Source organism: Dipodomys merriami, unplaced genomic scaffold, assembly GCF_024711535.1.
Source record: "Dipodomys merriami isolate MVZ:Mamm:240054 unplaced genomic scaffold, mDipMer1.0.p SCAF_1009, whole genome shotgun sequence".
In the NCBI taxonomy this organism is placed as follows: domain Eukaryota; kingdom Metazoa; phylum Chordata; class Mammalia; order Rodentia; family Heteromyidae; genus Dipodomys; species Dipodomys merriami.
This window is the reverse complement of record NW_027202282.1, coordinates 150,488-177,171: the sequence shown is the minus strand read 5'-3', so window position 1 is coordinate 177,171 and position 26,684 is coordinate 150,488. Positions and strand designations below refer to the sequence as shown.

Here is a 26,684-nt window from a genome sequence, read left to right as displayed (position 1 = left end):
CCGGGGCCTGGGGAATATGCCAATGAAGGGAGGAGGAGAGCAGGCCGCCAGTGGGCGTGGCCACCAAGAGGGCGTAGCTCAACGGCAGGGGCGTGGCTGAAGGGGAGGGTGTGGCTCGAGAGGCAGGGGGCGTGGCCGGCACACCTACCCCCCCACCGTACCTCTGTCCTCCTCCTGATGCTCTGCTCCCCAGCCCGAAGTCGGGGTGCACCTTGTCAAGTCTGACAGCCTACACCACAGGAGGCCGGAGGAAAGCCAGGCCCTGCTTCCAAGCTGCAGACACAACCTGGAAAGAGAGCGCATGCTCTCGTTAACACTGAGAGGCTCATTAGCCACAGAACCCCCCCCCGCCCCCCCCCCCCTCCTCAGCTTCTCCCGGCAGTGCTCTCTTGGGAGGGGTCAAGGCCACAATCACCTATGATGCATGGGGCTCAGGGATGAGGGGCCTGTGAACCCAGAGCCTCCTTTCCTCCTTCTCTGTCCTGCCCTGTGTGTGTGTGTGTGTGTGTGTGTGTGTATGTGTGTGTGTGTGAACTGGGGACAGATCAGTTGAGTCAGGACACTGGCGATCCTTTGAGTCCTAAGAGAATGGGGTCGGGGCCTCCAGGGGGAAGAGGATGGAACATTGGCTGCAAGCCGAGACCTGGAAGAGACCTGGATCTTTTGTTGTTGTTGTTAATTTCCCCCGGGGCAGAGAAAAGCATTTGCAGTAGCCCTGTCCGCACCCCCCTCCCTGATGAGGCCCAGCCCCGAGACTGGCACAGCGCGGGGCAGCGCCAGGGACGCGGTTAGGTAATAACATCTAGCCATGGAGGGACAGTGCCCGTTCTGAGCTGGTGACAAGAGCAGGGAAGGAGGGAGGGGAGAGGAGGGAGGGGGGAGGGGGTGGCGCTGATTGGATCACCCGAGCGTCAGCGCCTCTCAGGAAGTCTGAGCAGGAGAAAGAACAGAGGAGGTCCAGCGGGACAAATGCCAGGAAGGGCCACAGAGAAAAGTCAGCGCCAAAGAGCAGCTTGGAGCCTGGGCGGGCGGCTCCGTGACAGAGCGCCTGCCTAGCACGCGTGAAGCCCTGGGTTCGATTCCTCAGCACCACAGACACAGAAAAAGCCGGAAGTGGCGCTATGGCTCAAGTGGTAGAGCAAAAGAAGCTCAGGGACAGCGCCCAGGCTCTGAGTCCAAACCCCAGGGCGGACACATAAATAACTAAAAATCAATTAAAAAAATAAAAACTAAGCCGGGTGCCAGTGGCTCCCGCCTGTCATCCTAGCTTCTCAAGAGGCTGAGATCTGAGGATCCTAGTTCAAAGCCAGCCCGGGGCAGGAAATGCCGTGAGACTCTGATCTCCAGTGAACCATCAGAAAACTGGAAGTGGTGCTGTGGCTCAAGGGGTCAAGCGCCAGCCTTGAGCTGAAGAGCTGAGGGTCAGCGCCCAGGCCCTGAGTTCAAGCCCCACGACCGATACAAATAAATAACTAAAAATACAAACTAAACTAAAGCAAGGCTCACGGGATTAAGGTTCAGAATGGTGGAGGTGGCTAAGACCGAGCCGCCCGGGAACACTTGAGACTTGTAGACAGGCCTTGTCTCCGAGCTACACAGCCGCGAGGACAGCGGTTTGGTGCCATTCGCTTGGGTAGCCGTCAGACTGAGGCCTCCCGATGCCGACTGCCTCCTGAGTTGCTGGGATTACAGGCGTGATCCACGAAGCCTGGCCTCGTGGGATCCCTTAACAACACGTTCCTTCCGTCCCGGTGTAGAATTCTGCTCCTTCTTGGGGTCCCGCCCAGGGGGCCTGACATCTCGGATTAAGCCAGGACGAGGTGATCAGCCGTGATCCCTTCTTCCCTCTCCACCCCTGCGCCGGGGCCTGCCCCCCCTCCTGGCCTGCCTGACCGCGCCCTTTCTCCCCCGGCCCTGTCTCCCGCCCCGCTGCAGATTGAGATGCTAGAGCACAAGTACGGGGGCCACCTGGTGTCGCGGCGGGCGGCCTGCACCATCCAGACGGCCTTCCGCCAGTACCAGCTCAGCAAGAACTTCGAGAAGATCCGCAACTCGCTGCTGGAGAGCCGCCTGCCCCGGCGCATCTCCCTGCGCAGGGCGCGCGCGCCCACGGCCGCCGAGGGCCTGGCGGCCGAGAGGGCGCTGGCGGAGCGCTGCGGGCTGCTGGGGCTGCCGCTGGCGCGCGCGCCCGGCCCGGCGGGCACGCTCACCGAGCTCGAGGACTCCTTCGCCGAGCAGGTGCAGTCCCTGGCCAAGTCCATCGACGACGCCCTGAGCACCTGGAGCCTCAAGACCATGTGCTCCCTGCAGGAGAGCGGCGCCTACCAGCTCCACCGGGCGCTGCACGCGGGCGCCGCGCCGCCCGGCCTGGAGGCGGAGATGAGGGATCCGGACGGCGGCGGCGTCCCGGGGTCCGGGGAGGAGGCCGCGGAGGCCGGCCTGCCCCAGGGTCACAGCGGCACCCTCATGATGGCCTTCCGGGATGTCACCGTGCAGATCGCCAGTCAGAACATCTCCGTGTCCTCCACGGCGCTGTCGGTGGCCAACTGCCTGGGCGCACAGGCCCCCGGCGCCGAGCCCGCGGCCGGCAGGGCCGATCGCGACGAGGCCCCCGGGCAGGGGGACCGGGACGCCCCGGCTCGGGGGGCCGCCCCCACCGCGGACTCCTGCGCCGAGCCCGAGCCCGAGGCCGGCACCCCGCAGCCGGAGGCCGCGGAAGGCGTGGAGGAGGAGGAGGAGGAGGCGGAGGAGGAGGAGGCCGGGAGAGCCGCCGAGGCGGAGCGGGGAGAGCGCGCGGAGCGGCGCGGCGGCGGCGCCTCGGCCACGCCGGCCAGGCCGGGCCCCGAGGCGGCGGCCTCGGCCTCCAAGGAGGCCCTGCAGGCCATGATCCTGAGCCTGCCGCGCTACCACTGCGAGAACCCGGCCAGCTGCCGGTCCCCCACGCTGTCCACAGACACGCTGCGCAAGCGCCTCTACCGCATCGGCCTCAACCTCTTCAACATGTGAGCCACGGGGCCGGGCCGGCTGGGGCGGGGCCGGGGGCGCGGGAGGGGGCGGGGGCGGCTGGGGCGGGGCCGGGGGCGGGGGCGCGGGAGGGGGCGGGGGCGGCTGGGGCGGGGCCGGGGGCGCGGGAGGGGGCGCGGGAGGGGGTGGGGCCGGCTGGGGCGGGGCCGGGGGCGGGGCCGCGGGAGGGGGCGGGGCTGGCTGGGACGGGGGCGGGGCCGGGCCGGCTGGGGCGGGGCCGGGGGCGGGGCCGGGGCCGCGGGAGGGGCGGGGGCGCGGGGGGGCGGGGCCGCGGGAGGGGGCGGGCCGGCTGGGGCGGGGCCGGGGGCGGGGCCGCGGGAGGGGGCGGGGCCGGCTGGGACGGGGGCGGGGCGGGGCCGGCTGGGGCGGGGCCGGGGGCGGGGCCGGGGCCGCGGGAGGGGCGGGGCCGCGGGGCCGCGGGAGGGGGCGGGCCGGCTGGGGCGGGGCCGGGGGCGGGGCCGCGGGAGGGGGCGGGGCTGGCTGGGGCGGGGGCCGGGGGCGCGGGAGGGGGCGGGGCTGGCTGGGACGGGGCCGGGCCGGCTGGGGAGGGGCGGGGCCGGGGGCGGGGCCGGGCCGGCTGGGGCGGGGCCGGGGCCGCGGGAGGGGGCGGGGCTGGCTGAGACGGGGGCGGGGCGGGGCCGGCTGGGGCGGGGCCGGGGGCGGGGCCGCGGGAGGGGGCGGGGCTGGCTGGGACGGGGACGGGGCCGGGCCGGCGGGGCCGGGGCCGGGGCGGGGCCGCGGGAGGGGGCGGGGCCGGGGGCGCGGGAGGGGGCGGGCCGGCTGGGAAGGGGCGGGGCCGGGGGCGCGGGAGGGGCGGGGCCGGGGGGCGGGGCCATGACGGCTGGGGCGGGGCGGGGCCGGGGCTGGGGGCGGCTGGGGCGGGGCCGGGGCCGGGGGCCGGGAGGGGCCGGGGCCGGGCTGTGGGCCTGCAGCCCTAGCTACTGTAGGAGGCTGAGATCAGAGGATCGTGGTCGGAGGCCAGTCTGTACAGACAAATCCATGGGAGATTTTTTGTTTGTTTGTGAGGCTTGAACTCTGGTCCTGGGCGCTGTCCCTCAGCTCTTCAGCTCAAGGTGGGCGCTCTACCACTTGAGCCACAGCGCCACTTCCAGTTTTCTGGTGGTTCACTGGAGATCAGAGTCTCACAGACTTTCCTGCCCCGGGCTGGCTTTGAACTGTGATCCTCAGACCTCAGCCTCCTGAGTAGCTGGGATGACGGGAGTGAGCCACATGCACACTTTACTGTTCCTCCTCCACCGGGCGCAGAGTCCCTGAGCTCCTCCCAGCAGCATCTAGAGATGGGTGGCGTCACCCCATTCTACAGGCCAGCAAACTGGGCGCTCAGAGAGGTCTGGTGGGCCGCAGCCGCTCAAAGTGGTAGCGGGCAGCAGGGCTTGGGAAGCCAGGGCTGTCTGACCGTATCTGCCATGTGTCCTGGTTCAAAGCCAGCCCAGACAGGAAAGTCTTTGCAACGCCTGTCCCCAGTGACCCCCGGAAGGGCTGGATGTGGAGCTGTGGTTCAGGCACCAGCTTTGAGCAGAAAACAACGACAACAACAAACTCAGGAACAGCACTTAGGCCCTGAGTTCAAGCCTCAGGACAGACAGACAGACAGACACACACACACATACACTTAACATGCTGGGCAGAGTGCTCTCCCAGAATCTTCTTAAATTACTAATTGAATTTTTTCTGTCAGTCCTGGGGCTTGAACTCAGGGCCTGGGCGCTGTCCTAAGCTGCTTTTGCTCTAGGCTGGCGCTCTACCCCTTGAGCCGCAGCACCACTTGTGTTTTTTCTGTGTGTCTGTGGTGCTGAGGACTTGAACCCAGGGCTTCGTGCGTGCCAGGCGAGCGCTCTACCCCTGAGCCGCCTGCCCAGCCCTCTACCAGGCTCTGAATGCTGCTGCCCGTCTGTGTCCTGAAATTGCCTCAAGACACAGCCGGCCCCACGCCCCCCGAAACTCACCCCTGACAAAGGGGGCCAAGGACGGGGCCCTTGGACCCACCGCGTCCCCTCTCAGCCTCTTGGGGTGTCCGGGGTGGGCTGGGGAGGGCAGGGAGGACGGGGCCCTTGGACCCACCGCGTCCCCCCTCAGCCTCTTGGGGTGTCCAGGGTGGGCTGGGGGGGTGGGGAGGACGGGGCTCCTAGGCTGTCCTGGGGGACAGAGCATGGGAGGTGGGGACGGAGGAGGGCCTTCTGTCCCCCCCCCCCCGTGAGGTGCTGGGGTACGCCGTGCCCCCATGGGGGACACCTGCACAGCCCAGGTGCCGGGGTTCCCAGGGGGTTCACGGCGCACAGGAGGCCCAGGCCGCCTCGGCTCACCTCCCCCCTCCCCCTTCCCAGAAACCCCGACAAAGGCGTGCAGTTCCTCATCTCCAGGGGCTTCATCCCCGACACGCCCATCGGCGTGGCCCACTTCCTGCTGCAGCGCAAGGGCCTCAGCCGCCAGATGATCGGCGAGTTCCTGGGCAGCAGCAAGAAGCAGTTCAACCGCGACGTGCTCGAGTGAGTGCCGCCCGCCCGCCCCGACGCCGGCCGGGATTCCAGGCGTCCTGTCCACCCTCGGCCCAGCCGGCCCAGAGGGGGCCAGAGCCGCTAGACTGACACCCCAGGGCTGGCGCCCCCCCCAGGCCTCGACACCCCTGGTGTTTTCTGGGGGCCACCACTTGTCTGCAGCCCCCTGCCCCCGCTGCCTCAGGAGCTTGGCCGTGGGGCTGAGCTGTGGGGAGGAAGGCGAATGAGAGGCGCAGGGGCGCAGGGGTGCAGCAGGGGTTCTGAAGAGGTTAATGATCCGTGCTGCGTTTGCACCGCCAGAAATAACCCGCCAGCCGGCCGCGGGAGGGGAGGGCTTTAATTAAGCCGCGTGAGCCCAGAAGCGCTGGATAAAAGGGGGGTTCCTGCTGGCCCCTCCCAAGGAAACAGATGCTCCTCCCCTCTCCCTACACTCCAGCCCCCCCCCCCCGCCCCGGGTTCCCCACAGCGTCTGCCCCCCCCCCCCAGCACTGGCTGCTGTGTGGGAAAAGCCTGAGATGGCAAAATCCATTTCCTCTACACGCCGCCCAGCCGGCTCATTCTGGCTCATTCTAGAATGCACCTACAATGCACCGTGTCTCACCTGCGGGTGCAGCCCCCCGCCCCCCGCATTCCCAGTGAGGAAGAGGTAGCGGGTTCTGGTTACTGTTCCCTGGGCTCCCGATTACGTTGCTACACACTTCAAAAAGCACAAAAGGCACCCGTAGCTCCCGCCTGCCATCCCAGCGACCCAGGAGGCTGAGAGCTGAGGATCGCGGTTCAAAGCCAGCCCGGGCAGGAAAGTCCGTGAGACTCTTGTCTCTACTGAACCACCAGAGGCAAAGAAGTGGTGCTGTGGCTCGAGTGGTAGAGCGCTCACCTTGAGCACAGCAGCTCAGGGACAGCACCCAGGCCCCGAGTTCAAGCCCCAGGAGCAACCATTCCTCCCACCAACAAAAGACGACGACCCAGACTTCCCCGGGCTCCGTCCCGCCCAGCCACGGGTTAGCAGAAAGCTGGTGAGGCACGCAGCTTCCCAGGCTACCTCCAAACATGCTAAATACAGAGTGAACACCCCGCCAGAGGGCAGCGTGGGGGGTCTCAGAGCACACACGGGGGGGGGGGGCGTCCTGGTTCAGGGGCACCCCTGAGCTCCCCGATCGCCGCGGGCCAGCATTTCCACCCGGCTGAGTGCGGGGAGGGAGCTGTGGAGGGAGAGCAGGCGCGCTCGCCGTCTTCCACCTGAGCCCACGCTGGAAACTAGGCCATGGCGCCGGCTGGACAGATCCCCCCTCCCAGCTGCTGCGGCCCCCCTCCCCTGCCCCCCCAGCCCTGGCCTCCAGCCCCCACCGCCACTGTTTGCGGGGGAGGCGTGGGCCAGGAGGAGCACGGGGAAAGGCTGGAGGGAGGACCCGCTGCAGGGGGGCAGGGCGTGCCCCTGTCTTGGGTGGACGTGGTGGGGGGCTGGGGGGCCTCCTCCCCTGCCCTCACGCCCCCCCTCCGCCGCCCTCAGCTGCGTGGTGGACGAGATGGACTTCTCCGGCGTGGAGCTGGACGAGGCGCTGCGCAAGTTCCAGGCCCACATCCGCGTGCAGGGCGAGGCGCAGAAGGTGGAGCGGCTCATCGAGGCCTTCAGGTGACCCTCGGCCCCGCCCCCCGCCCCGCCACACTCCGCTGAGATCTAGAGGATCGCGGGCCAAAGCCAGCCAGGGCAGGAACGTCTGTGAGACGCTGATCTCCAAGGAACCCGCAAAAAGCCAGAAGTGGTGCTGTGGCTCGAGCAGCAGAGCGCCAGCTTTGAGTGAAAAAGCTCAGGGATAGCACCCAGGGCCCTGAGTTCAAGTCCCAGGACCGACACACGGGCACACGGGCACACGGGCGCGCGCGCGCACACACACACACACACACACACACACACACACACACACACACACACGGCAGCCAGTGACCTCCCTGGGCCCCAAACCCTCAGGGGCGGCGTCAGCCCCTCCCTAGCCTCCCCCCCCCCCGTGCTGGAACTGGGGTGGAGGGAGACTCACGGCCCTGCCTTGCGCCCCCTCCTCCCCTCCCCCCCACCCCCCCCAGCCAGCGCTACTGCATGTGCAACCCCGAGGTGGTCCAGCAGTTCCACAACCCCGACACCATCTTCATCCTGGCCTTCGCCATCATCCTCCTCAACACTGACATGTACAGCCCCAACATCAAGCCGGACCGCAAGATGATGCTGGAGGACTTCATCCGGAACCTCAGGGGTGAGGCAGGGGCCAAGGGGGGGGGCGGGCGGAGGCTGCCGTGTGGGCCTCTGCACTGACCTGTTCTGCGTGGCCTGTAGGCCCAGAGCCGGGCCGGTGCCTTCCCATGCCAGGGCTGAGTGCATTCAGTCCAGTCCTGCCAGTCTCTGGTCTAGGCTCTGGAGTGCCGGGATTACAGGCATGCACTACCATGCCTGGTTTTCCTGTTTGTACTTTCCTATTACTGTGTTAACATGACTAGAGCCTTCTCTTCCTAGAGAGGCCCATCTGATTCCCTCTGCTTCCTGTCCAGCCCTCCCTCCCCAAACCCACCCTGGGTTCTTAGGGAGGGAAAAAACACCTCACCGGTGACATCTCAACAAAACTGCTCAATGCCACCAAAGTCCCTACTGGAAGGAGGGGACAGCTGTGGGGGGGGAGCGTGATTCTAAAGAGAATGAGATTGGACATTGGGAAGATGGTCGCAGGGGCAGGCGGAAGGAGAGGTGAGGGAAGACAAGGGGGTGGCTGAATGCGAGGGTGAGCAGGATTCTTTACATCCTCTGCGGTGGGAAAGAGCCCTGAGGGGTGGGTGGAGCGCTTTCCAGAACCTGGGGCAGGGAGCGCCCTGGCACTGTCCTGGATTTCGTGGGATTGGGGAGCAGGCCGGCCTGGGGCTCTCACTCCCCCCACCCCCCCACCCCCGCTGGCAGGCGTGGACGACGGCGCCGACATCCCCCGGGAGCTGGTGGTGGGCATCTACGAACGCGTGCAGCAGAAGGAGCTCAAGTCCAATGAGGACCACGTCACGTACGTGACCAAGGTGGAGAAGTCCATCGTGGGCATGAAGACGGTGAGTGCCCGGCGCAGCCCCAGCCCCAGCCCCAGCCCGGGCCCAGCACAACCCCAGCCCCAGCCCGGGCCCAGCACAACCCCAGCCCCAGCACAACCCCAGCCCCAGCACAACCCCAGCCCCAGCACAACCCCAGCCCCAGCACAACCCCAGCCCCAGCACAGCGCAGCCCCGGCGCAGCCCCAGCCCCGGCGCAGCCCCAGCCCCGGCGCAGCCCCAGCCCCGGCGCAGCCCCAGCCCCAGCCCGGCCCCAGCCCGGCCCCAGCCCCAGCCCGGCCCCAGCCCCGGCCCGGCCCCAGCGGGCACAGGACGTGGCGCGCCCTGGCAGTCACTGCGCCACGCGACCGTGCAGAGGGGTGTTCGGGGTGCGGAGGCCGGCTCAGGGAGCGGGGTCGGAGCCCGGGCCCCGCCCTGGTCTGCGCTGCCTCCCGGGGCTGTTTCCTATGCAGGGGGTGGCAGGGCGGTCCGCCTCATCCCTACCATCTCCTGGGTGCACGAGACGCGCAAAGCCCCGTCTGGGCCTGCGCAGGAGGCTCAGGGTCAATGCAGGCCCCGGCCTGGGAGCGGGAGCGGGGTCCCCCCTCCCCGGCCTCCAGCCCCCCTTCCGGAAGGTGGGCGCGCGCACCGGGGAGGAGGCCTTGAGGCCCGGCCGCTGGCTGAGCGCGGGGCTGGCTTCAGGTGCTGTCGATGCCACACCGCCGCCTGGTCTGCTGCAGCCGGCTCTTTGAGGTGACGGACGTGAACAAGCTGCAGAAGCAGGCCGCGCACCAGAGGGAGGTGTTCCTCTTCAACGACCTGCTGGTGGTGAGCGGGGCGGGGGACCGGGCGGGGCGGGGCCAGGGCGCGCCGGGCCACGCCCACTGGGCGGGGCTCACCCGCCCCGCAGGCCGGGACTGGGGCTGTGCTCCGAGGCCCCGCCCCGGGGCGGGCGTGGCCAGCTCAGGATGCTCCCAGGCCCCGCCCCTGGGCGGGCGTGGCCAGCTCAGGATGCTACACAGGCCCCGCCCCTGGGGTGGGCGTGGCCAACGCAGGATGCTACACAGGCCCCGCCCCTGGGGCGGGCGTGGCCAGCGCAGGATGCTACACAGGCCCCGCCCCCTGGGAGGAGCCAAAGCACCACACACCTGGAGGGCTCACCATCCACAGGCCAGGATGGATGCTCCCAGGCCCCGCCCCGGGGCGGGCGTGGCCAGCTCAGGATGCTACAAGGCCCCGCCCCTGGGGTGGGCGTGGCCAGCTCAGGATGCTTCCCAGAGCCCGCCCACTGGGGTGGGCGTGGCCAGCTCAGGATGCTACATAGGCCCCGCCCCTGGGATGGGCGTGGCCAGCTCAGGATGCTTCCCAGGCCCCGCCCCTGGGGTGGGCGTGGCCCGCTCAGGATGCTACACAGGCCCCGCCCCTGGGGTGGGCGTGGCCAGTTCAGGATGCTACACGGGCCCCGCCCCTGGGATGGGCGTGGCCAGTTCAGGATGCTACACAGGCCCCGCCCCCTGGGAGGAGCCAAAGCACCACACACCTGGAGGGCTCACCATCCACAGGCCAGGATGAATGCTCCCAGGCCCCGCCCCTGGGGTGGGCGTGGCCAGCTCAGGATGCTCCCAGGTCCCGCCCCTGGGTGGGCGTGGCCAGCTCAGGATGCTCCCAGGTCCCGCCCCTGGGTGGGCGTGGCCAGCTCAGGATGCTCCCAGGTCCCGCCCCTGGGTGGGCGTGGCCAGCTCAGGATGCTCCCAGGTCCCGCCCCTGGGTGGGCGTGGCCAGCTCAGGATGCTTCCCAGGCCCCGCCCCTGGGCGGGCGGGCTCTCAGCCAGTGCTCTCTGCCTGGGACCACATGGGTGTGACATGGCTGCGGGGCAGAAGGGAGACGGGGGCCGCGTGCAGTTACCTGGGAAGGTGGGAATAGGCAGCCCGAGGACCCTGGCTCTCCGAGGGGCAGGGGGCACACCGCGCATTTCCATCTGCGCTCCTGCGTGGGGAGTGTGTACCGGGACTTGGTGTGCAAACGCCACACTCAGTCCATGCCTGGCCTCGTCCTGAGCGCCAGGGGCGTGAGCAGGGCTTGGGTGAGGCTTTTGTCTCCACCGGCCCTCGGTCAGGAGAAGAGGGGGGGGCTGGAGCCAGCCCCACCTGATCTCCTCTCCTTGTCCCACACCCCTAACTCCATGCCCTCCACGACGCAGCGTAGGAAATCACCTTATCCCTTTCTCGGTTTTTGCTGTAGTGTCCTGATGGCAGGAAGGAAGGATGGAGGATGGACGGATGGATTTGTCCTTCATTCTTCCCCTGGGGTCATGAGTCAGCTCACGGAGGTGCTGGATAAAATATATACCCGTTGAGCAACTAGTTTAACTGACCTGTGTCAGGAGGAGAGGAACAGAGATAAAAAAGAAGCAGATACTGGGGTGGGGGATGCGGGGTGGGGGAGGCAGAGATCAGGTCCACCTGGACAAAAAGTCGATGAGACCCTCAACTGAGCAGATACGCCAGGCTTGGCGGTACAGGCCTGTGATCCCAGCCACCTCGAGATGTAGGTAGGAGGATTGCAATCCGAGGCCAGGACCTACCTGAAACACAAAAGCCCACAGAGGTTGGGGCTCGCCCGAAGCGCGCACGAGTCCACGTGTGTGTGTGGGTCCTTGTCTTGCGCAGATTCTCAAACTGTGTCCGAAGAAGAAGAGCTCGTCCACGTACACCTTCTGCAAGTCGGTCGGCCTGCTCGGCATGCAGTTCCAGCTCTTCGAGAACGAGTGTAAGTCCACATGAGATGAGGTAGGGGGGCGGACAGGGCAGACCCGGTGTTTGGGTTTGGGGGGCTTTTTTGTCAGACATGGGGCTTGAACTCAGGGCCCAGCTCTTCAGCCGGAGGCTGGGGCTCTACCCCTTGAGCCACGGCGCCACTCCGGTTTTCCGGTGGCTCCCGGGGGATGAGCGTAGGGCCTTCCCTGCCGGCAGATTACTCCCACGGCATCTCGCTGGTGACGCCGCCGTCGGGCTCGGAGAAGAAGCAGGCGCTGCACTTCTGCGCGCTGGGCTCCGACGAGATGCAGAAGTTCGTGGAGGATCTGAAGGAGTCCATCGCAGAGGTGACGGAGCTGGAGCAGATCCGGATAGAGTGTAAGATGCAGCGGCACCTCAGGGCCCAGGGGTGACGGCAGCCCCCCCCCCGGCCCCAGCCCCTCTGAGCGAGCAAACTGGGGAGCACAGAGAGGTTCAGGACCTGCCCGAAGTCACACAGCAGCAGGGAAGCTCAGATCTCAAATCTCAGCCCGCCAGCCCCCCCCCCCCCAATCGGGCTTCGCGCCCGCGAGGCTGGTGCGGTAGCACCTCTGTCACCTCTCGCCTTGTTTCCCACGGGACTCGCTTGCACTCAGGGCGTGTGGCTGGGCCGTGAGACGCCCACTTTAGGCTTCCTGTGTTTGCTGGGGATGACACCCCCACCCCGCCGCCCCCCACCCCGCCGCCCCCCTTCCCCAGCCTCATGGACTTTCTGCTGCCTGGGCTGGCCTCCAATCTCAATCCTCTGATTCTCGGCCTCCTAAGTGAGCTAGAGCGACCCTTGTGGCTAGCAAGGATTCAGTGTGGGTTAAGCCAGGCAGAGGGAGGGGGAGAGGGAAGGAGGGAGGAGAGGACGGCGGGGGGGGGGCCTCCGGAGCTGGGGGGGTCGCTCTCCCTCCTCTCCCCTGCCCCCGTCTCCCCCGCGCCCCCGCGGGCTGGAGGCCGCGCCCCTCTGACCAGGCCCCTCTGTGTCCTCAGGGGAGCTGGAGAGGCAGCAGGGGACGAAGTCGCTGTCCCTCAAGGCCGGGGGAGCCCAGGCGGATGCTCAGCCCAAGCAGGGGTCACCCCCAGGTGAGCGCGGACCCCCAGGCTGGCCCTCCTCCCCGCGGTGGGAGGGAGGGGCAGCACACCAGGAGCCCTTCAGTGTGCGTGCGTGTGCGTGCGTGTGTGTGTGCGTGCATGTGTGTGTGCGTGCATGTGTGTGTGCATGTGTGCGCGTGTGCGTGCGTGTGTGCGTGCGTGTGCATGTGTGTGTGCGTGCATGTGTGCGTGCATGTGTGCGCGTGTGCGTGTGTGCGTGCGTGTGTGTGCGCACGTGTGTGCGCATGTGCTCCCGCCAGGCCCGGGGCTCGAACTCAGGACCGTGTTCTCTTGCTCAGCCTTTTTCACTCACGGCTGGCGCTCTACCACTTGAGCCACAGCTCCCCTTCCCAGCCTTGTTTTGGTGCGGCTGTTGTTGGTTCATCGGAGTCACAGGGGATTCGTCTGCCCTAGCTGCTTTGAACCTCAGTCCTTGGAGCTCAGCCCCCCCGTTGGCTGGGCTTACGGGTGTGAGCTACCGTGCCCGGCTGAAGTCTCTCTATCTGGAATTGCTCTTGCGGCTCTCCCTGCGGTCCAGCCCCCGTCAGCACCCCCCTCCGGCCCCCAGACGGGAGGAATCAGGTGGCAGGAGAGTTAGGCCCCACTCAGTGCTTCTCTCGTACCCCTCGCCCTGAAGAGGGACGGGGGGAGGAGGAGGTGTCCCCACGCAAGGTCCGCTTGAGCTGGTAGACTGGAGTGGACGCCTCGGGCCCCCGCCCCCCAGCTGGCCCGGAAGCCATGCTCAGGACAGACGGACAGCAGCACAGGGGACGGTGCCAGGGGCCTGGGGCTCCCGCCTGCGAGGAAAGCCCCCCGCCCGCTCGTCCACTGTGATCTGGTCATGGCGTGCCCGGCGCTGCCCTCGGCCTCCCCTCAGCTGGGCTCCGGGCCCCTCAGCCCTGCTCTGCGCCCCTGTGGGCTTCTGAGAGCCCTGGTCAGCCCTGGGCGGCCGATGGCAGGGCGGAGCCCCGAGGGCGGGGCTGTGGGAAGCCGAGCTGGTGGTCTTCCATTCCCAAGCCTTTTTGTTGTTGGTGGTGGTGGTCCTGGGGCTTGAACTCAGGGCCTGGGCGCTGTCCCTGAGCTCTTCAGATCAAGGCTGGCGCTCTACCACTTGAGCCACATATATGGCGCCACTTCCGGTTTTCTGGTGGTTCATTGGAGATCAGAGTCTCACGGACTTTCCTGCCCGGGCTGGCTTTGAACCGTGATCCTCAGATCTCAGCCTCCCGAGTAGCTGGGATGACGGACGTGAGCCACCGGCGCCCGGCCTTTACCTCTCAGCTAGGCTACGTGACAGAGACTAAAGACGGCCCCTTCTGCCGTGGACCTGGCGCCCACATCAGGGCTGTCTCTTGGCCAGCACCCCAGTGCCCTGGGGAGGCTTTGGCAGCGGGCACGATGCGTGTGCTAGACTGCTGTGCTAGACTGCCCAGGCCCAGAGAGGTCCTGCCTCTGGCGGAAAGTCACACAGCTCAGACCCCGCTGGGGCCTGCGCCCCAGCCCAGGCTAGGCCCGGGGCGGAGAAGCTTCCAGCCCTGGTGGCCTGAGCCAGCCTTGTGCCTTTTGTATTCAAAGCCAAAAGCCAGCCGGCGGCCGGGGAGAAGCCCGCGGCGGGGGCCGAGAGCCCGGGGGAGGTAAGTGAGGCCTGGTGCGGTCCAGGTGAGTGACCCCGTGGCCCCGTGGCCCCGCGCCCCGTCTTCCTTCTCACCGTCTGTTGTTTCTCTTCCCAGGTTTTACTCAGTGCCTCCCCAGCCCGAATCACCATTTTACCAATTTCAAGAGATACAATTAAAAGTTACTGCTAGCATGGGTAATGCCACCTCCCGGGGCCGGCCGACCCTCCAGGGCGGAGATCCGGGAGACGCAGCCCCCTCCCACACCCCCGCCCTCCCTCCCGCCCTCCCCAGCAAACCCCAGAGCTTCTCACATCGGACCCCCCCGCCCCGCCCCGTGGTACCACAGAGAGGGAGTCCCGTGCCCCCCTGCTTCTGGGCAGCGCCACGCTTCCCGATCCCTCTGGGCAAAGCGGACAGGGGTGGGGAGCAACTCAGGGCCGAGGCCGGACCCCGGAAAGCCAGCCTTGGGCTGCGTGCGATTAGAACGAGCGGCGGGAGGTGTTCCCACCCATCCCCAGGCCATAACCAAAGACAGCCCCAAAGCCTGGTCCCCCAGGGGCCCCTCCGTGGCTGCCTGGTCCCCCAGGGGTCCCTCCGTGGCTGCCTGGTCCCCCAGGGGCCCCTCCGTGGCTGCCTGGTCCCCCAGGGGTCCCCTCCGTGGCTGCCTGGTCCCCCAGGGGCCCCTCCGTGGCTGCCTGGTCCCCCAGGGGGCCCTCCATGGCTGCCTGGTCCCCCAGGGGCCCCTCCGTGGCTGCCTGGTCCCCCAGGGGGCCCTCCGTGGCTGCCTGGTCCCCCAGGGGCCCCTCCGTGGCTGCCTGGTCCCCCAGGGGGCCCTCCATGGCTGCCTGGTCCCCCAGGGGTCCCTCCGTGGCTGCCTGGTCCCCCAGGGGTCCCCTCCATGGCTGCCTGGTCCCCCAGGGGCCCCTCCGTGGCTGCCTGGTCCCCCAGGGGTCCCCTCCGTGGCTGCCGGGCCTCGGGCCCCCCAGCTGCTTCACACACACAGTCCCCCCCCCACTTCAACCCAGGGGTTGGATCCTGAGCCCCAGGGCCCGGGGGCTTTTCCATCTGTCCCTGCGCCCAACCCCACACTGTGGTGTGTGTCTGCGGGGGGGGCACCCGTACAGCCCCAGCAGCCGAGCCCCTCCCCCAGCCCCCCTGTACAGCACCAGCTCCCCCTCCCTCGGCCCGGCCCCACCTCAGGCTCCAGGGCCCTGCGGCCGCCGAGACCGGGCTGCAGCTGGCCGGCAGCTCCAAGCTCCCTCCTCCCCTCCTCCTCCCTGTCCTCCTCCTCCCCCGCCTCCAGCAGGTGCTTCTCCATCTCTGAGCTGTCCTAACTCTGCTATCCATGCCCACCTGTCTGTCTGTCTGTCTGTCTGTCTGAGTAGGGAGGGGAGGAAGGGGAGCGGGTGATTTGCTGTTACTTCTTGCTTTTCACTCACCGGCTCTTCCACATGAAGGGCGCAGGCTGGCCGTGCACAGGGTGCTCCCGCGGGGAGGGGAGGCGGGGAGGGGAGGGGAGGCGGAAGGCGGTGCGGGCCGGCCCGGCGGGGAGGGACACGGACGCGTGAGGCGTGAAGGCTCCGTGAGCTGCAGGCGGAGCCGTCTTGGGCTGGGCCTGGGATAAATCCCTGGCTGCCGCCCCTCTGCAGTGAGTCTGGGCAGTGGGAAGCATCCTCAGCCTCAGTTTCCCCTCTGCCCTGTGCGGCGGGGACACAAGTAGGAAGCATTCCACCCGGGTATAGGATAAGGAATTAAATCCTGCTTCTGGAACCTTCCGGCCTCTCTCCTGTCCCTGTCCTCCAGGTCTCCCGCTAGCAGAGGCCGCCAGGCCGGTGCGCTCACGCCGGCTCCGTGTTCTGCCACACTGGGGCCCGCACGCGCCCCTGCCCGAGGGGTGACGCTTAGGCCCCCCTCCCAGCGCCCCCCTCCACGGGCACACTTAACCAGAGCCCAGTGGGGTGCTGTCTTGGCGAGTGCCATCTCGGGGTTCGGACACCCCTAGGAGAGGGCTTGGGGAGCGGTAGGAGGGTCCCAGCGTCAGGTCCTCTGGCCCGCAGCGCACCCCTGGGGGGCATGAAGGGGCACAGGTCACAGGCCCTGCTCCTCCAGCTGTGGGTGGAGCTAGCTCAAGAGGTGGGAGGAGCTAGCCGGAGGGGGCGTGGCCAGAGTGAACAGACCGCAGGCTGGGGGCCAGGGCTGTCCCCCGGGGCCAGGCCCGGTGAGGCCGTGGGTAGAGGGGGGAGGCTGGCAGGGGGCGGCTCAGGGCCTTCAGGCCGGGGAACTGGTCTGTAACACGTCACGCTTCTCTGGCTGTTTCTAAACTAGGTATCAATTCACAACAGGCTCCAAACGCCCCAGCACACGTCCGGGCTGGGGGCCGAGAGGGGACCTCCGCCATCACCGCCACCGCCGCCGCCGCCGCCGCCGTCAGACCCGCAGCCTAGCCCCCCGGGGGAGCCGGCCCTGCGACCTCTGCCCCCCGCGCCCCCCGGCACCCTGGTCCAGTGCCAGCAGATCGTGAAGGTCATCGTCCTGGACAAGCCCTGCCTGGCCCGCATGGAGCCCCTGCTGAGCCGGGCCCTGTCCTGCTACGCCCCCCTGCGGGGCCCGGGCTCCCCCACGGCCGCCCACCAGCCCCCGCTGCCCCCGCCCCCGCCCCCCTACAACCACCCGCACCAGTTCTGTCCCCCCAGCTCCCTGCTGCTCCGGCGCCGGGGCTCGGGCGGCTCCCGCAGCCTGGTGTAGACACGGCCATCTGCCACGACTCACCCCCGCGTGGGCTCGACACGGGGGGGGCCCCCACCTCCTGCTGCTCCCCCCCAGGCCTGACACCACGCCCCCCTCGTCATCTGGCCCGCGGCACACCACGCTGGACCCCGGCCTCGGGGCTGGAGGACACTGAGGAGGTTGAGGGCCCGGCTGGCCGACGGGCTTTGGGGGCTCTGTTGGTACCCAGGCTTTGAAGAAGATGGAGGGGGCGAGAGAGGCTGGGTGTGGCCGGCGGCGGGGACCCCGGCCGCCTGGGTGAGGCTGGCTGGACGGCGGGGAGCTCAAGGGCGGCGGGCTTTCTCTGGCCAGCGGTCTCCGGAGCCTGCTCCTTGGGCCCCAAAGATGGCGGGCTGCCCCGACCCCTCCTCACCCCGTGTCCCCGGCCTCCCGAGAGCCCCGGATGGAACGCGGGCTCTCTGTAGCTCCAGCCCACTGCCGTGGGGTCTCACGGCGGTCTCTTTACACACGCGCCGTGTGTGCAAGTTCCCCTGCCCCAGCCCACGTCGGAGCCAGCGCACACGGGCACGTGTGTAACACACACACACACACACACACACAGAGCGGGACATGCACACAAGCAGGTGCGGACACCTCCCCCCAAACCAGGGCTCCATCCTGCATGGCTCTGAAGCTTCCAGAATGGGGGTACAGACAGGCTAGAGAAGTGGGGTCACCTGAGTCTCTGCTGCCTCCCCTACCTTTAACTTGAGCCTCCCCCCCACTTCCTGGAAGGCCCAGCTCTGCCTTCCGCAGGGGTGAGTGGACGGTCTCTGGGCCCTCAGAATTGCACAGATAAGACAAGCCGGGCTCCCCCAAATCCCAGGACCCAGCAGAAGAGACCCAGCCCACATGGTCCCGTGGAGCTCTAGGAACTGCCCCCCCCGTCCCCCCGTCCCGCCCCGGCCACGTGAGGGGCAGAGACCTGCCAGGGGCAGAGACCATGGGGGGGGTGGGCCACGGCCTGGCCTGGTCAGGGCCGGTTCAGGAGGTGTTTGTCGGGGGGGGGGCCCCCACTGCCCACGCTCCCCTCCCGCTCGCGTCATTGCCAACGCCTCGAGCGCGTCTGAAGCGCACTGGCTTTTCTCCTTGGGGCCTGAGCCAGACAGGAGGCCCAGAGAGCACTCAGCTGGGCTGGATGACCTCGTTTCTCCCGTGTGCGTGTGTGTGTGTGTGCATGTGCGTGCGTGTGTGTGTGCGCGTGTGACCCATGCGTCATCACCGTGTCACCCAGCGTTTATTTCTGGCCCTGCCTCTGACAGCCAGACCTCCGTGACCCGCGGCTGATTTGTTGTCTCCTTCCCGGGCCACGTGTCCCCCCCCCCCATGTCTGTCAGTCGGGGGGGGCCTGTTGGGGCCAAGTGTCTGATAGATGGGGCGCTGCCCTTGGCCGGGGGTGGGGAGGACAGGAGCTGCAGGACAGGAGTGGGTGGGTTTGAAGAAGGGTCTGAAGGAAGACCGGAAACGACTAGGAATCAGGTTGTGAGGGAGGGAGGAGAGAGGGAGGGGTGGAACAGCTGGTCCCGGGGCCAGGGGCCTTGGCTGGCGCCCTCCCTCCCCCGCCACCTGAGCTACTTCCCCGGGGAGGGAGGGGCTGGCCCTGGGTGGCAGTCGGGGCTCCCTGCCGGGGCGGGGGGGGGGTTAGGGTGTCTCAGAACCCCTGAGGACCAGGAAAGGCCCCCCCACCCCGTGGAAGCAGCTGGCCCTCCCTCCTCTCCACTGGGGATGCCAGAATTCCCAGCCTCTGGAACTTTCCTTCTCAGATCGTGGTAGCCTGAGGCTGGGACCCTGGGCAAGGCCCCCCGCCCCCTCCCACAGCGTCCAGCTCTCCCAAGGTTGAGAGGACAGCGGAGTACTGACCTGTCCCCCCAGACCCAGGCACCCCAAGGTGGTGCCGCCCCCTCTGCTCTCTAGGCCTTACTCTAGGGGGGACCTGAACCCCTTTCTCCTGTTCCATGCACTCGGCCCCAACTCCAGAACCAAGAGCGGGAGATGGAGTTAGCTTTCCCAGCGGATTTGGGGGGCCGGTTCCCTTCCAGGCCGAAGCCTGTCCCGGGTGTCTGTGGAGGGGTCTCCCCCCCACGTTTGCCCCCGCCCCCCGCCCCTCCCTGGGCCTCCAGGCCGCTCTGTTCCCGGTAGGTAGCCCCAACAGCCACGCCTCCGTCCCTGTCTGTCCCCAAGTCTGTCCAGATGTCCTTCTTGCTGTCCCCGTCCCCCCTCTCCAGGGAAAGGCCGGGCGGCCGCGCCCAGCGACGAAACCCAAATGGCAAATATTTTGTAACAAAATAGCCCAGAGGTATTTTATCTGTTCAATTCATAGAGTTTTAGAGATTATATTGAAATATGTCACTTGAGCAAGCCATGCGTGTGGTGGTGTACTGCCGTCCTGGATGAGGGAGGGCCCGGCCCCAGGATCAGAGCCTCTACCAGGCAGGAGGATTAAGGACCCCTGGGGTACCCTCCATTTGGCGGAGTGGGGGTGCGGGGCTGGGAACCTGTCCACAGGTGTGGCCTGCCTCCACCTCCCCAACACCCACCCACACCCAGAGCCAGCCGCTCACCAGGGAATTGGGAGGGGACACAACAGCCAGCCCGCACCTGGGTGCCCGGGGCTCGGAGCAGGGCCAGCCCCCCCCAGCCCTTGCCGGGGGCCAGTCCAGCACCCCGATGTGACTGTCACTGGATATCAGACACCCAGCCTAGGCGGGCACCTCCCGGGGGAGGGGGGCAGGGGGGACAGCAGGCTCTCACAAAAGGGGGGGAGGGGACATGGCTGGGTACAGGGTCTGAGCATGCAGGAAACCTCCCCTCCCCCCCACGCCTCCCCCCTGTGCTGTCACAGTAGGAAATTCCAGAAGCATCAGAGGCCAGCGAGGACTGGTCCCTTCCTGGGAATTCCCTGACCCAAGAAGCTGGGCACCGGCCCCCAGGGGCCTGCTGAGGGCCCAGGCCCACACGGCTCCTCAGCCCTGGGGGGTCGGGGTGTCCAGGAAGAGCAGGGGCGTGGTCCTGAGGCCATCCCTGTGGGGTGGGTAGACCATCCTTCTAGAATGTCCAGGTGTGATGGTCACCAGATGCCCAGACCGGGGAAAGAAGGGGGGGCCCATTAGGCAGGGGGTGAAGATGGGCATGCTGGGGCCCCTGGGAATTTTTTTTTGCCAGTCCTGCGTCTTGAACTCAGGGCCTGGGCGCTGTCCTTGGTCCTCTCGGTGCTCAAAGCGAGCCCTCTACCCCTTGAGCCACCGCGCCACTTCCGGTTTTCTGAGTGGTTCATTGCAGATAAGTCTCACGGACTTTCCCGCCCAGGCTGGCTTTGGACCGCGATCCTCAGATCTCAGCCTGCTGAGTAGCTGGGATGACAGGCGGGAGCCACGGGTGCCTGGTGGTACCTGGCATTTTTAAGTGTACGTAGGACCCACTCCGTGGCCCCCCTGAGGCCGCCACTGCCCCCCCCGTGTGCCCTGTAAGTGTGCAGCACGCCCGCGTCCTCGATGGTAGCTTGGGGGACAGCGTGGTCACCTGCCCAGGCAGGCCCGAGTGACAGGCGGGGGTGGGGGGCAGAGCGGCCTCCCGCCAGCACCGTGCTCTCTGATGGCCTCATACCAAGGCCCAGCCCGCGGCCCACCTCCTCCGCGGGGTCCCCTCACCTCTCCCACCCACCTCCCCAACTCTCCTCCAGCCCTCCGGATGGAAGCAGGGGGTGGGACCAGGAAGGGGGGCAGGGGGCAGGGGGCAGGGGGCAGGGTCCCAGCAGGAAAATTCCACCCTGGATGGGACTGGCAGCCCAGGAGACGGGGGGAGGGTGGGAATGCTGCTCCTCCCCCTCCCCTGTGGGCTTCCCTAGGGAGCCGGGCAGTCCTGAGCCCCTGGGGCTCCCTGCTCCCACGACCCCAGAAGCGAGTGACCAGTCTGGCTCTGGGAAAGCTGGGAACTAGCCACGGCAGGGGAGGTGACCCAGGAGGGCGCTTCTGATGCTCTAGACAGAGCTGCCTATCTCCCTCCCCTCCCCCTCCTCTCCCTCCCCCTCCCCCTCCTCCTCCTTCTCCTCCATCTCTTCCTCCTCCTCCTCCTCCTCCATCTCTTCCTCCCCCTCCCCCTCTCCCTTTACCTCCCCCTCCTCCTCCTCCCCCTCCTCCTCCTCCTCCCCCTCCTCCTCCTCCTGCTCCTCCTCCTGCTCCTCCTCCCCCTCCTCCTCCTCTTCCTCCTCCCCCTCCTCCTCCTCTTCCTCCTCCCCCTCCTCCTCCTTCTCCTCCATCTCTTCCTCCTCCTCCTCCTTCTCCTCCATCTCTTCCTCCTCCTCCTCCTTCTCCTCCATCTCTTCCTCCTCCTCCTCCTTCTCCTCCATCTCTTCCTCCTCCTCCTCCTTCTCCTCCATCTCTTCCTCCCCCTCCCCCTCTCCCTTTACCTCCCCCTCCTCCTCCTCTCCCTCCTCCTCCTCCTCTTCCTCCTCCTCCTCCTTCTCCTCCCCCTCCTCCTCCTCCTCCCCCTCCTCCTCCTTCTCCTCCTCCTCCTCCCCCCTCCTGCTCCTCCTCCTCCTGCTCCTGCTCCTCCTCCTCCTCCTCCTCCTCCCCCTCCCCCCTCCTCCCCCTCCTCCTCCTCCTCCTCTTCCTCCTCCTCCCCCTCCTCCTCCTTCTCCTCCTCCTCCTCCCCCTCCTCCTCCTCCTCCCCCTCCTCCTCCTCCTCCTCCTGCTCCTGCTCCTCCTCCTCCTCCCCCTCCCCCCTCCTCCTCCTCCTCCTCCTCTTCCTCCTCCCCCCCCTCCTCCTCCTTCTCCTCCTCCTCCCCCTCCTCCTCCTCCTCCCCCTCCTCCTCCTCTTCCTCCTCCTCCCCCTCCTCCTCCTTCTCCTCCATCTCTTCTTCCTCCTCCTCCTTCTCCTCCATCTCTTCCTCCTCCTCCTCCTTCTCCTCCATCTCTTCCTCTTCCTCCCCCTCCCCCTCTCCCTTTTCCTCCCCCTCCTCCTCCTCTCCCTCCTCCTCCTCCCCCTCCTCCTCCTCCCCCTCCTCCCCCCCTCCTCCTCCTCCCCCTCCTCCTCCTTCTCCTCCATCTCTTCCTCCTCCTCCTCCTTCTCCTCCATCTCTTCCTCCTCCTCTCCCTCCTCCTCCTCCCCCTCTCCCCCAGCCCCCTCACTGGGCCTACCTGCCAGCAGACCCCAGGGTTATGCCAGCGGCCCTATTTTATGAATGAGGGACTACAGGAGACAGATTCTGGAGGCTCCGTCTACAACCCAGCTGCTTGGGAAGCTCAGACCTGGAGGATCAAAGTTCCTCTGGTAAGACCGACTAGGAGGAGAGAGACTCAGTCTGAATAAATAACTTGAGGACCAGCTAGGAGGGGCTGACTGCAGAAACCGTGGAGGCTTATTATTATTATATTATTATTTTAAATAGGACACGACAAATAAGCCATACGCCTTTGAATACATTCAGAAAATAGCTTAACCAAAATGTACTAAGAACAGCCTGAGCTGGGCGTGGGCACACCCCTGCAACCGCAGCAGAGAGCTGGGCACACCCCTGCAACCCCCGCTGGCACACCCCTGCAACCCCAGCAGAGAGCTGGGCACACCCCTGCAACCGCAGCAGAGAGCTGGGCACACCCCTGCAACCCCCGCTGGGCACACCCCTGCAACGCCTGCAGAGAGCTGGGCACACCCCTGCAACCCCCGCTGGGCACACCCCTGCAACTCCCGCTGGGCACACCCCTGCAACCGCAGCAGAGAGCTGGGCACACCCCTGCAACCCCCGCTGGGCACACCCCTGCAACCCCCGCTGGGCATGAGGCACACCCCTGCAACCCCAGCAGAGAGCTGGGCACACCCCTGCAACCCCCACTGGGCACACCCCTGCAACCCCCGCTGGGCACACCCCTGCAACCCCCACTGGGCACACCCCTGCAACCCCCGCTGGGCACACCCCTGCAACCCCCGCTGGGCACACCCCTGCAACCCCCGCTGGGCACACCCCTGCAACCCCCGCTGGGCACACCCCTGCAACCGCAGCAGAGAGCTGGGCACACCCCTGCAACCCCCGCTGGGCACACCCCTGCAACTCCCGCTGGGCACACCCCTGCAACCGCAGCAGAGAGCTGGGCACACCCCTGCAACCCCTGCTGGGCACACCCCTGCAACCGCAGCAGAGAGCTGGGCACACCCCTGCAACCCCTGCTGGGCACACCCCTGCAACCGCAGCAGAGAGTTGGGCACACCCCTGCAACCCCTGCTGGGCACACCCCTGCAACCCCCGCTGGGCACACCCCTGCAACCCCTGCAGAGAGCTGGGCACACCCCTGCAACCGCAGCAGAGAGCTGGGCACACCCCTGCAACCCCAGCAGAGAGCTGGGCACACCCCTGCAACCCCCGCTGGGCACACCCCTGCAACCCCCGCTGGGCACACCCCTGCAACCCCCACTGGGCACACCCCTGCAACCCCCGCTGGGCACACCCCTGCAACCCCCGCTGGGCACACCCCTGCAACGCCTGCAGAGAGCATTCTGTTATAGTCAAGGAGCACACGGCTCTTTCAGGAAAGAGAACAAGAAGAATTCCGGAGTCCCTTGCTCATTCATCCATCCCTTCATTATTTGGAGGTACTGAGGTTTGAACTCGGGGCCTGGCACTGAGTGCTGCACAGAGCCACACCCCGAGTGGAAATGTTATTCTTGATTTAAACCACAACCAACCAACAAAACGGCTGGGCAGGGTGGCTCGCGCCTGCCATCCGGGCTGCTCCCGAGGCTGGGATCTCCCAAGGATCTACCAGAAATCCACAAGTGGAGCGCTGTGGCTCCAAGCGACCCGGCCTGGCCCTGCGTGAAGGAGCTCAGGGACAACCGGCAAAACACAACGCAACAATTTTGGAGAAGAAGAGAATGCCATAGCTGAATGAAGCCTCCTGACAGCCACCCCCTGCCATCCCTCCCTCCCCCTCCCCCTGCATGGCAGACCCAAAGGCTCAAATGGGCCAGGCCTGAGGGCCAGAGTGAGGTCTTGGATTCGCCAGGGCCGTTAGGTCTCCCACAGCGGGGTTGTGGGAGGTTGGAGAAAAGATTCAGGATGTAGCTGCATCCGTCTTGGCCAGATTCTTTTTTCTCTCTCTTTTTCTTTCTTTCTGCCAGTGCTGGGGCTTGAACTCAGGGCCTGGGCGCTGTCCCTGAAATCCTTTCGCCCAATGCTATAGCACTCTACCACTTGAGACACAGCACCACTTGAGGCTTTTTCTGTGTTCATTGGAGATCAGAGTCTCGTGGACTTTCCTGCCCCGGATGCCTTCAAACCACGCTCCTCAGATCTCCTGAGTAGCTGGGATGCCAGGCGTGAGCCACCGGCGCCTGGCGCTTGGCCAGCTTCTTGATGGTGACCCTGAAAAGGAGGCAGGGTCAGGGGCCCCCCATTCCCAAGGCTGGAGGACCCCGGGACCATGAAGAGATGGCTGCCTTCTGCTCCCCTTCCCCAACAAAGAACCTCAGCGTTAAGTAACAGCACAGCACTGTGGGGCCGACAGACAGTGCACAATGCACAACACCTTCTGCTCCACAGTCCTGGAACTTTCTCCACAGTGCCACATTTCAGCACATAAAGGAAGTCTGAGCAAGCATGAGACACTCGAAATAGCTCCGTGTGTTCTGTCAGGCCGCAATGGAATTAAACCAGAACCCGGCAGCAAAACGTACTAGAGAAAATATTCACACACACAGACTGCTGAATGACATGCAGGTCACAGGAGAAACAGAAATGTTCCTGGAAACTAAGGAAAATGAAAACACATCTTACCAGAGCAAAGGCAGGGCTGAGAGGAAAATTTATAGCCATGAGTGGCTACTTAAAAGAAAACAGGAAACTAAAAAGCCCTCTAATAAATCGCCTTATGATGCAATTTGAACTTCTAGAAACACAGGAACAAACCAAGTCCAAAATTAGTAGAGATAATAAAGAAATAATAAAGATTAGGGAAGAAATTAATAAAACTGGGACCAAAGAAAACCCCTCCTATACGAAGAATCAGTAAAATAAAAAGTTGGCTCTTTGCAATAAATAAACAAGATTGACAAACCCATCTCTAACTTGACCAAAAGGAGGAGGGAAGAGATTCAAATCAAAATTAGAAGTAAAAAAGGAAATGTAACCACAGATATCAAAGAAATCCGAAGACTCATGAGAGAATGCTTTGAAAACCTACACTTAAAACAAAAATGGAGGCAGGATGTGAAATGGATACATTTTTAGATACAAGTTAACCAAGAGGCTATAAATCACTTAAATAGAAGTATAATAAGCAAGGAGACTGAAGCAGTAATAGTCTTTCAAGGAAGACCAGATGGATTCACAGTTAAGCTCTACTTCAAACAACACCAATAGTTGCACAAACTCTTCTATAAAGTAGAAAAGGAAGCCGGGCGCTGGTGGCTCACGCCTGTCATCCTAGCTACTCAGGAGGCTGAGATCTGAGGATCCCAGTTTGAAGCCAGCCTGGGCAGAAAAGTCAGTGAGACTCTTATCTCCAATAAACCACTCAGAAAAAGTCAGAAGTGGCGCTGTGGCTTAAATGGTAGAGCATTAGCCTTGAGCACAAAAGAGTGCTCAGGGACGACAGTGCTCAGGCCCTGAGTTCAAGGCCCAGGATGAGCATAAAACACACACACCACACACACATGTAGCTAATAGATACATGAAGAAACATTCCTCATAAAAGAAACACACATCAAAACCACACTACGATCGCAATTTTAACAACAAATGCTGGAGACAGTGTGTGTGTGTGAGGGAGAGAGAGAGAGAGAGAGCTCTCCTGCATGGTTGGTGAGGACATAGACCACTGCTTCACTCCAGAAATCAGCACGGAGGCCCCTCGCAAAGCTGAAACATGACTTCTCTCTGAACCCGCCACCCTACTACTGGGAAGATACAATCCCCAAAGAGTGCGGGTCAGGATGGCGAGTGCTATCTACGTAACTTATATTTATGTGGCCGTGATCACAACAGATGAGTGGTGACACAGCCAGGGTGTGCAAGAAAATGTAGGGTGTGTGTGTGCGTGTGTGTAGAAGGGAATGTAGGGTGCGTGTGTGTATAGAATGGAATGTAGGGTGTGTGTGTGTGTGTAGAATGGAAAGTAGGGTGCGTGTGTGCATGTGTGTAGAAGGGAATGTAGGGTGCATGTGTAGAATGGAAAGTAGGGTGCGTGTGTGTGTAGAATGGAATGTAGGGTACGTGTGTAGAATGGAATGTGGGGTGTGTGCGTGTGTAGAATGGAATGTGGGGTGTGTGCGTGTGTAGAATGCAATGTAGGGTGCGTGTGTAGAATGCAACGTGGGGTGTGTGCGTGTGTAGAATGGAATGTAGGGCTCACGTGTGTGTAGAATGGAACGTACGGTGAGTGTGTTTGTGTAGAACGGGATGTAGCCCACGTGACTGTGTAGAATGGAATGTGGGGTGCGTGTGTGTGTAGAATGGAATGTGAGGGCGCGTGTGTGTGTAGAATGGAATTGCAGTGAGTGTGTGTAGAATGTTATGTGGGGTGCGTGTGTGTGTAGAATGGAATTGCGGTGAGTGTGTGTAGAATGTTATGTGGGGTGCGTGTGTGTGTAGAATGGAATGTAGGGTGCGTGTAAAATGGAATGTGGGGCATGTGTGTGTAGAATGTTATGTGGGGCATGTGTGTGTAGAATGGAATGTAGGGTGTGTGTATGTATAGAATGGAATGTAGGGTGTATGTGTGTGTGTAGAATGGAATGTAGGGTGTATGTATGTATAGAATGGAATGTAGGGTATGTGTGTGTGTAGAATGGAATGCAAGGCGCATGTGTGTAGAATGGAATGTAGGGGTGCGTGTGT

General features: G+C 65.0%; 1 protein-coding gene across 8 annotated transcripts in view; it reads left to right on the top strand.

Moving 5' to 3' along the window:
* Positions 1 to 19,205, top strand: part of LOC138807244 (IQ motif and SEC7 domain-containing protein 3-like) — a 40,575-nt gene extending 21,370 nt beyond the window's left edge. For 2 of the 8 annotated variants that reach the window (XM_069992821.1, XM_069992870.1), the window contains 11 exons: positions 1,936 to 3,002; positions 5,370 to 5,531; positions 7,051 to 7,173; positions 7,623 to 7,789; positions 8,482 to 8,621; positions 9,300 to 9,425; positions 11,268 to 11,367; positions 11,571 to 11,732; positions 12,372 to 12,464; positions 14,049 to 14,107; positions 16,415 to 19,205. In XM_069992821.1, the coding sequence (XP_069848922.1) occupies positions 1,936 to 3,002; positions 5,370 to 5,531; positions 7,051 to 7,173; positions 7,623 to 7,789; positions 8,482 to 8,621; positions 9,300 to 9,425; positions 11,268 to 11,367; positions 11,571 to 11,732; positions 12,372 to 12,464; positions 14,049 to 14,107; positions 16,415 to 16,834 (2,619 nt within the window). In that variant the 3' untranslated portion in view covers positions 16,835 to 19,205. Of the gene's footprint in view, positions 1 to 1,935; positions 3,003 to 5,369; positions 5,532 to 7,050; positions 7,174 to 7,622; positions 7,790 to 8,481; positions 8,622 to 9,299; positions 9,426 to 11,267; positions 11,368 to 11,570; positions 11,733 to 12,371; positions 12,465 to 14,048; positions 14,108 to 14,203; positions 14,284 to 16,414 lie in introns of all 8 variants that reach the window. The other 6 variants (XM_069992830.1, XM_069992824.1, XM_069992822.1 and 3 more) reach the window with 6 other exon arrangements.
* The last annotated feature ends 7,479 nt before the right edge of the window (positions 19,206 to 26,684 follow it).